This window comes from Puma concolor, chromosome D4 (assembly GCF_028749965.1).
Source record: "Puma concolor isolate L17-30 chromosome D4, mPumCon1.1.hap2, whole genome shotgun sequence".
Lineage (NCBI taxonomy): Eukaryota > Metazoa > Chordata > Mammalia > Carnivora > Felidae > Puma > Puma concolor.
In genome coordinates, this window is record NC_141679.1 from 94,379,978 (window position 1) to 94,389,193 (window position 9,216).

Consider the following 9,216-nt stretch of genomic DNA (forward strand, 5'->3'; position numbering starts at 1 on the left):
ATTAGGATCACCCAGCACCTTTCAGGACAGACCCACCCAAGCTCCAGGGAAGGAGGAAACCCGGGCCACCAGACTCCAGAGCTGCCCCTGCGGTCAAACCTAGTGCAGGAACCGGCGTCGCAGAAGTCCCCCCCACCCCCACCAGACCCTCATTTGCCCGGAGAAAGGTCTCCCCTCTCCCAGCCGAGGACAGCCTCCCTAACCTCACGGTCTTGGCCTCAGACGCTCCTGCTCCAGCCCAGGCGAATTACACTCCCTCGCCCAGCCTGACCTTCCCTGGGCAGAGGCGGGGGGTGGGGGTGGGGGGGTCCTCACATGGCTTCCTTTTCCCTGGTGGGGGTGAGTCTTCACCCTTCCCTGGGGGGCTTCCCATCCAGTCTGACCTTCCCCCCGGCATGCGTGCCCCTGGTTTGGGACACAAGCGGGTCAGGTCTGTTTTCCTTCCTGGGCTCCGCCAGAGCTCCAGTCACCTGGATGGACGGGACATGTGGCATCCCGGGACACTGCTCAGGGAAAGGTGGCCCAGCACAACTGACTCCCAGATCACCTAGAAGCCAGGTCAGCAGGCCCTCTACTCACAGGGGTGAGCAAATGGAAACGCCCAAAAGGGAAACGACAAGCCAAAAATACCAAGCCATTAAAAGCCAAAATCCCTGCCCTTTTGTGCGACACAGCCCACCTGCCTCCCACACGCAGTCAGTGCCCTGGAACACCCGCTTCCACGTGGAGTGCCCTTGCCCCTGTGCCCGCCGCCACCCCCTCGCGGGAGCACCCCAGTGGGCCCTTCCTGCAGGCTGGGTGGAGGGGGGGCTGGGAGGCTGGCTCAGCCCGGCTCCCGGCGCCCCGGAGCTGCTCGGAGCCCCACACCCAAAAATGGCCGCACTGGGGGCACCTGCGCGCCAAGGGGGCAGACAGACAGACGCCGGCCCCAGGCACCTGCCGGTCACCGGAGTAAGTGCCGCGGAGGCTGGTCCTGTGGGGCGCTCCTGTTCCCTGTGGTGCGGGGGAGGGCGCTCATGGGTGCGCTCATGGGCACCTGGGGTGTGGGGCTCTGGGAGATGAGGGGCCCCGGGCACGCGGTTGTGCGGTGCGAGGGGCCTGGGAGGGGGCGCTGGCGGGGACTAGGTTCCCTCCGCCTGGGGAGAGGCGCATCGGCCCTACCTGGGGGCGCATCGGCCGTCGTCGAACACGAAGGTCCGGTTGGTGTGGCCCCCGCCGCGCGCCGCTGGCCGCGCCCCCCTGTATGAGCCCCCCGGGCTGCGCGTTCCGTCGGGGAACGGCATGCGGGGCGGCGGCGGCTCGGATGCGGAGCCCAGGGAGAAGCTTCTTTGCTTTATCCCGAAACACAACACTTTTCTCTCTCCGAGCCGAGAAAAAAAAGCCTGTTCCAGGGTCGGGGTTCGGGCGCCAGGCCGGGTGCGCCCCCTGCCGGCTGCGCCGGGAACCGCGGCGGCTGAGGGCCAGGCGGGGACGCAGCTGGCTGGGCGCCTCCCCACCCGGGGACCCGCCCCCATCGCGGCGCTCGGAGCCCTCCCAACCGCGAGAGACAGGAGGGGGCACTTCGGTGGCCAGAGAACCCCAAGCGCGCCGCAGGGTCGCTCGGTCCTGGGAGGAGGGCTCCGTCCTACCGATAGACCCGCGTTCAGCGACTTCCGCCAGCTCACCCCTGGAGGTCCAGCAAGAGGAGCAGGCGGACCGAGCCCTCCAGAGACCCGCAGGCCCCTGGGGAATGAGCTGAGGGGTGGGGAGAATCCAGGGCCCAGGGCAGGCAGAAGGCACAGGCGTGGCAAGGGGCTGGGATGGGGCAGGCGCTGGGGTGCCGGGGAAGGCGCAGCGGGGGAAGGTGACGTCGGGGTGGGCTCGGAGCTGTCAGGATGCCCCCTGGCTCCTGGGTGGGTGATGACACTTCATTTAGGTGGAGCGCCCTGCAAGAGGGGGCAGGCACACGCGGACTGTAGACCGGCTGGCCCCCAGCAGCAGGTGGGGACCCTCCAACCTGTCCCTAACCGACCCCTGAGCCCCGCACATCTTGGTGAGCAGTTCTCAGGCCAGCCTCCCCCCCGTCCTCTGGGAACCCCCCTACCTGGGCCTCACGGTCTCCCCTGGGTCCCCGGGCCGCACAATGTTCCAGAAACTCTCATCTCCTCCTCCCCCCACACCTGTGCCTGTCCCTGCCTCAGGTAACACCCACTGCTCTGTAGGGGAGTCCAACCTGCCACCTCTGGCCTCCTGACACCGGGCCCACGTCCAGCCTGGGCTCCTGCCGGTTCCTGCTTGGGGCGCCAGCCGCCCAGCCCTGTCCCGAAAATCACCGCTTCTGCCCTCCTGCCCCTCCCTTCCCACAGTGGCCATTTACCCGCGCCTTCCTCCACGGTCAGGCTCCTGGAGGGCATCACGCCTCCCTGTAGACAGAGCCCAGCTGGAGGCTGGCACCCAGGGAGGCCACACCCGAGTAGGAGGTGGGCCGACCCCCCGGAAGAGGAGGGAGGACCACTCAGCCCGGGCCACACGTCGGCCCTGGAGCGGGTAGATCCAGGCCACCGCTTTCTGGCGGCTTCCGGCGGGAGAAACTTGAGGCTCCCGGGCGAGTGGGGGGTGGGGCAGAGCACGCGTCTGGGTGGGGCCGGCGGGCACACGTGAGTGGGCGGGGCTGGCGGGACGCACACGTGGGGCGGCGCGTGGGGGTCCCAGGGCGGCGCGCGAGGCAGCTTCGGTGCAGCCGCGGTCATGGCGTCCCGGGGAGCTGAGCCAGGCGCTGGGGGGTGCGGGTGAGGAACTGGGGGGCTGGAGGGGGTCAAGGGTGCTGGGCGGGGGGACCCAATGCGAGTGGACTGCGCTGCAGGTCCCCCCACCCGGCGAGGCCCGTGGGGGAGGCTCTATGGGGGGAAGGCGGGGCTCCCGGAGGACGTCCACCACGGCGTTCTGGGGTTCACGGAGCTCGACGCCCCGGCGTCTCCCGGGCAGCGGCTCTTCCCCATCCAGTGCCCAGGGCTGCCGCGAAGACAAGGCGCCCGAGCGTGCGGGCTCCGGCCTCCCGCGGAACGTGCTCAGCGAGCGGGAGCGCAGGTGAGCCGCGCTGGGGGAGGAGGGGCCAGGCTGCTGCGGGGGTGGGGGGGGGGAGGGGAGTGGGCGTCGGGCGTCTGACCTGCGGCCCTGTGGGGGTTATAGGCCGCTGGGACAGGGTTTGCGGGGGTCTGTGCAGTAAGGGGACCGTGACTGGGGCCCGCGGTGAACAAGAAGCCCCAAGGAAGGGGGGAGGGGTTCCCGGGGCCACCAATGCAGGCCCCCCCCCCCCCCCGCTTTGACCTGAGCTGTGGGCGTCTGGAGGTTGTGCACTTGGGATCTCTGGCGCTGGTGGTCTAGGGCACAAGCACAGCCTCTTTTTTGGAGAGCTCACGGCGGGGGGGGGGGGGGGGGTCCGAAGACGGGTGGGCTGACGGTGGTTGTTGCTTGTCCGCAAGCAGGAAGCGGATCTCTGTGAGCTGTGAGCGCCTGCGGGCCCTGCTGCCCCGCTTTGATGGCCGGCGGGAGGACATGGCCTCGGTCCTGGAGATGTCGGTGCAGTTCCTGCGGCTGGCCGGCGGCCTGGTGCCCAGCCAGGAGCCGCCCGCCGCCGTGAGTGTGGGTCCCCCGTCCGCACCCACAGCTGCCGGTCGCCTCGGCCCCGGGGGCGGCTCTGACCTGCTGGCCTCCCCCGTGCCCTGCGCCGCGCACCCCGGGCGGCCGTGATCTCGGCAGGCGTCGCCCTGTCTGTGCCGGTTCCACCTCCACGAGTGAGGCGGGCGTCCCAGGGCACGAGCTCTGTCGTCACTTAAGTCCCTTATGCACGCCTCCACCTGCTCTGTGTTTCCGGTCCCGCGTCTGCTCTCGGGCTGACCCCCTTGACCCCAGCGGGGCGGCGGGTGACAGGGAACGGCGGGCTGTTCCCTCCCGTTTGTTGCCTGACCGTCGTCGGGTGTCACGTCTGTGCCAATTCTAGGCTCTCGCTCCGTCCAAGGAGACGTGGCACAAGTGGCAGAGGGACGTGTTGCAGCTGGCCCTGTCAAGTCCGACCTCAGCAGGGGCGCCAGACTCCGGGATGGCAGCGCCCGGCGTGACCGTGTGAGTGTCCCCCGTGTGGCTGGGTAGCCCGTCGGGGCAGCAGACACAGCCTGTTCAGGGCTCTCGCTCTGTGTTTTTGTCCTTTAGGCCCCAGGCTGCGACCGCAGGTGTGGCCGAGGGTGAGGCCCCGCTGGGGGCAGCCGAGGTGCTGGACGGGCCGCCAGCCCTCCCCGGTGAGCAGGAGTGCAGGGCAGGGTCTGTTCCTGAGCGGGGCGCGGACGCTTAATGTCGGTTCTCTCGGGACCCTCTTGTCGGGGGGAAGCCTCGGAGACCCCACGCTGCCTTCGGCCGCGGTACAGACCTCAGGACAAGGGTTGCCGGGAGGGGCGGGTGTGGGGGCTCAGGTGCCCCAGACGGGTCAGCCAGAGCGGTGGTGGTTCTCTGTCAGCTTGTCTGCTGGGGAGCAGGGTCCAAGCTAGCGGGTCTCTGAACTTGTTTCTGCTCCCCAAGGATGGCCCCCCCGCCCCTCCTCCGCCCTGGGCCTCTAGGGGTCCCTGGGTCCCCCAGGAAACTTGTTGGCCCCTGTCATGGCCAGCTTTCTGGAGCGGCCCCCACACTGCCCTGCTCTCCTCGGTGCCTTTTTTTTTTTTTTTTTTTAAAAACCTTTATTCATTTTGAGAGAGAGACAGAGTGCAAGCAGGGGAGGGGCAGAGAGAGGGGGACACCGGATCTGAGGCAGGCTCCAGGCCCTGAGCCGTCAGCACATAGCCCGACGCGGGGCTTGAACTCACAAACTGTGAGATCGTGACCTGAGCCGAAGTCAGACGCTTAACTGACTGAGCCACCCAGGGGCGACCCCCCCCTTCCCCCCCCCGCCCCGCTCTTTGTCCCCCTCTGTGCCTTTTCGATGTTTTTTTCTGTATGGAGTGAGAGTCATCGGCCTTGCACGGGGCCTTTGTTCTCTGGTGCTGTGCCGGCCAAGCCTGCAGGCACCTCTGATGATGTCTCTCTCGTGCTGGACCCCGCACCCCAGCTATTTGTCGCTTCTTGGACACGGGTGCTGGTGATTGCCCTGTGCCAGAGTCCCCGAGTGCCGCAGGAGGCGAGGCTGTGTCTTCCGGTTCCCGGAACGTGCCTGTCGAGGAGGGGAGGGGGCTTGCTGTGAACAGGGCTGGCGGCAGAGTCAGGGCCACAGGCAGGGCGTGAGGGTGCAGAGGTGACGCGGCAAGGGGGCCAGGTCTGAGGGTGGAGGCCGGGATCAAGGATTGCGGGCAGGTGGGGGTGGGGTCCCAGATCTGAGCTCCAAGGGCCTGGCCTGAGGTCAGCGGTGTCTGCTCCTAGGAGCTCCCCTGGCCCCAGGTGCATAGCCCCGCGGCCCTGGGCGTCTGTCCTTGGGGGTCTGTCTGCCTCCTGCTCCCGAGCTCCTTGTGTCCCCGTGCAGGGTGCAGTGGGTGGGGGCTGGGGCCTTTAGGGTAGGGCTGCGCCCACACGGGGAAGGCCAGCATACACCTGCCCTCTCTTGTAGAGCCTTGCAGCCTGGTGACCCGGCCCCCAGACCCAAGTCTCTCCAAGGCCCTGAGGTCGCCTCCACCCTGGCCTCCCTGCTCCTGGCAGCCACCCTCCCCTCTGGTGAGCAAAGAGGCTCAGAGCTGCCGGGGCCAGGCTGGGCCCCTGATGGAGGGGGCCGACTCTTCCATGACACTGGACACCAGGTGGGTGCCCTGGTGGGCGTGCGCACCAGCCCCACACACCGCCTCCTAGCCCTGCCCGCGCTCTGCCCGCCCCTGCCCCTGGGAAGTTCGCACCCCTCCCGCTCTGTCTGCCGGGGCCACAGCTGCCAGCCCAGGCCTGTTTTGAGCCAGACGCTGCCGTGTGGCTCTCTGATGCATTTCCGAAAACGTTGTCGTGTTCCCAGTCCGTCTGTGTTTCGGCTGATAGTAAACGAGTTTGTGTTTTGTTGAGCGTGCACCAGCTGGGGCGTGGGAAGGGAGCGTGGCAGAGGCTGGAGAGAAACCAGCAGAGGCAGCGGGGTGGGCCAGTCTGTCCCCAGCGTGCAGGCTCGGGGTCTGGCGGGGAAGGGGGGGCACCCAGTTCATCTTAAGCCTGAAGCCGCCTTTGAGGGCACACACCTTTGTCTCGAGGCTGGAGGACCGGGTCCACCTGGGACCATTCGGTCAGGGTGCGTTCTTCCGGCCTCGTTCAGGTCTGCGTCCGGATGTGATGTGGAAGACGGGGCGTCCTTCCTGCTGAGCGCCAGTCCCGACTGGTGGCTGGGTGAGTGGGGATGCGCCACCTGGGCCACCACTTGCCCTGATCAGGGACAGGCCTCGAGGTCTCAGGCGGTCTGGACGAGGGGCTGGGCAGGTGGCTGGGATTAAGAGGAGACGTGCTCGAGCTCGGTGTGCGGGGCAGTATCGGGGTCCCAGTATTTGTCTCTTGCTCCTTGCTGGTGGTTGTCGGGGTCGCTGGGGTGGGGAGCGTAAGGTGGCGAGCATGCATGTGGACCGTGTGCGTGCGCGTGGCACGTGGGGCTGGTTGTGTGTTACCCGCGATTCGGGATCTGTGCCTTTTCTGCACGCGACGTCCCCACAAAGGTGTCTGGACGTGGAATGAGTCCGTAAGATTCAGCGTCGTGGGAGACGCCTTCCTTGTTCTGGGCTGGTGGGTTCTGCCGGGTCTCAGGGGGGACCAGCGTGTGTGGGCCCACTTACCCCACACGGCCCTCGGGCGCCAAGGGCTTCCAAGTCGGGCAGGACAGACGGGCAGAGCTGGGCCTCTCCGCACCTTGACCTTGCCACGTGCACCCCAGGTACCCAGGCTGACGTGTCCCGTCTCTGACGTTTCCAGGGTCTCTGGAGGGCAGAGGCGCCAGCGTCCCTTCTCGGAGCATGGCCAGGGGCAGCCTGCTGGACAGGGCAGAGCCCAGCTTCCTGACAGACATCGGGCCCGGCTCCCAGGAGCTCCCAGACGGCCCCCTGGAACCCTGGGGCTCGGACGCCGGCTGCCCCAGCCTGGCCCTGCGGGATGAGGTGGACAGCATCTTCCCCGACTTCTTTCCCTGCTAGGCGGTGGGGAGGGGGTCAGTGCCACACGTGCCCGTGTCGCGTGCCGGGTGGCTCATCCCGGGTTCGGGGGGCGGCAGGGCCGGCTGCGTATTAAAGGCGGTGCTTCTCCGGAAACCAGAGCTCCTGTAGCTTCGCCTCTCTGTAATCGGTGCGATTCACTGGGCAGATGGCACCACTTGCACTCAGAGCGCGGGCACCTGCCTGGGGCTTTGCTCCTGCGACGGTCTTGGCCTTGAGAAGTCCCTGAATAGCCCTGCAGTCTGAGGAGGGCTCCTGAGGACTGGGACTTCTGTGCTCCGGGCCTGCTCCCCGGAGAGGTGGGCGGGGACCCCACTTGTCACGCCTGTGAGTGCCCTCTGCCCTGGCCAGGGCGCCCTGAGGAAAGGGCCGGCTTCCGTCTTCGAGGTGGGGACCTCTGCACTCCTCACACGGGGCGGGGCGTTGGGGGGCCCGGTGCAGAGGTCACCTGGCCGGTCCCAGCGCCGTCCCAGCTGCCCCTGACCTCTGGGGCCCGGGGAACGGCTGGGTTACTGGGAGGGGCGTCTCGGGCCCCCGTGGTCTCGTGCGGCGGACCCTACCCGGCGTGACCGTGAGCCACGGCAAAGGCGGGTGCCGGTCTCTGAGCCAAGCTGGCTGAGGTCTCACCGCACTGCTCCTGCTCACCTCCTTCCGGAGACGCTGGGCTCCAGGCCCCCCGTGGAGAGTGCTCAGGGGCCTCAGGGCCGTCTACCGTCTGGGAGGGTGGGTTCTCCCGTGGTCTCGAGCCCTCTGTCCAGGCTGTTTGCCTCACCCCTGCGTGTGTCTTTGTCTCTGCGGCTGGAAAGTTCCATTCGTTCTGTCCGTGAGTGGCCGCAGACGACGGTGATGAGCGCTGGCGTAGGATGGAGGCGAGCTGGAAGGGACCACGGCTGGGGAGCCGTTGCCCCAGGGCACAGTCCTCAGGACCTCCCTGGTTGTCGCGTGCGTGTGTACATGTGTGTTTGTATGCATGCAGCATGGGGTGGGGCACTGTGGGTGCCCTGTCCTCACCCTCTGCACCCTGAGCACAGCCCCGGTGACTCTGCCGGCTGCCTGACTCTGCCGGAGTCAGGGTGAAGCAAGCACCCGGGCCCTGCCCCTGTGTCTCCCGTTCCCTGAGCCCAGAGGGGGCCCCTGGGGTAGAATTGTTGAGCCCCGCCCCTCCCACCTGGGAGCAGGTCGGTCTCCGCGGGGGCTAGGTGCAGGCTCCATGGAAAACCCCAGGTGATGCTGGGCAGGCTGACCTAGAACAGTCCTGCCCGGAGCCCTGGGTGGCCCAGCCGTGCCCTGTGCTGACCTCAGGTCGGCACCAACAAGGGAGATCGGGAGTTCGACTGAGGTGCCGGGAACAGAGATGATACGCTGCCCCACCGCCAGGCCTTGCCTGGGAGGATGGGGCCCTGTCTCGGGTGGCAGCCTCCCCATCTTGGGCCTGTGGGGGGGGGGGGCCCTGGAGCCACTGTCGAGAATGATCCTGAGGCCCAGTCGGGCTCGTGGACTTGCTCCCAGCGCCCCCAGTGTGACCAGAGGGGCCTGGAACCAGCATTCAACTCTGCCCTGGCCGTGTGATCCCACGGCCTCTGCCCTGCAGGCCCCGGCAGTGTGGGCATAGAGCCCCGTCCCTGAGTTGGCTGGGGCCTGGCCTCCCTCCGATGGACGGTGACACCCGGGGGAGTGGCAGGTGGGGCCCGCTGGCACGGACCCCCGGTGAGCTGGAGGAGAGCAGGGCTGCCGCACGGCCTGGTGGGGGCTTGGCTGGGGCTGGAAGGAGCCTCAGGTTTCAGGGAACAGCTTTTGTCCCCACCCTCCTCCTCTCCAGCCCTTGGTGGTGGTGATTGCCGTTGCACGTGTTCAAGAGGAGGATCGGAAAACCGTTAGGCTGGTGATTACAGGCTGGTGATTCCGGGCTTGTTTTCTGGATTTGGGGGAGGGGGCAGCGCTCGGCACAACCTGCCCTCCAGCTCTCAAGGTGACCTGCTTCCCTCCTCACCACCCCTGCTGGGAGGGCCTGTGTGCCTGCAAGTAGGACACACAGAAGGGACACGGCTCAGCAGGACCCCAGCCACCCTCAGGCCGAGCACTTTGGATGGGG

The 9,216-nt window shown here is 67.8% G+C and overlaps 1 protein-coding gene across 1 annotated transcript; it reads left to right on the forward strand.

Moving 5' to 3' along the window:
- The first annotated feature begins 2,714 nt into the window (after positions 1–2,714).
- SOHLH1 (spermatogenesis and oogenesis specific basic helix-loop-helix 1) lies at positions 2,715–7,225 on the forward strand. Its single transcript, XM_086684727.1, has 8 exons — positions 2,715–2,768; positions 2,965–3,066; positions 3,465–3,615; positions 3,980–4,101; positions 4,189–4,274; positions 5,567–5,753; positions 6,245–6,315; positions 6,889–7,225. The coding sequence occupies exons 1-8, from the start codon at positions 2,728–2,730 to the stop codon at positions 7,104–7,106; spliced, it is 978 nt and encodes a 325-aa protein (XP_086540853.1). The 5' UTR covers positions 2,715–2,727; the 3' UTR covers positions 7,107–7,225.
- The last annotated feature ends 1,991 nt before the right edge of the window (positions 7,226–9,216 follow it).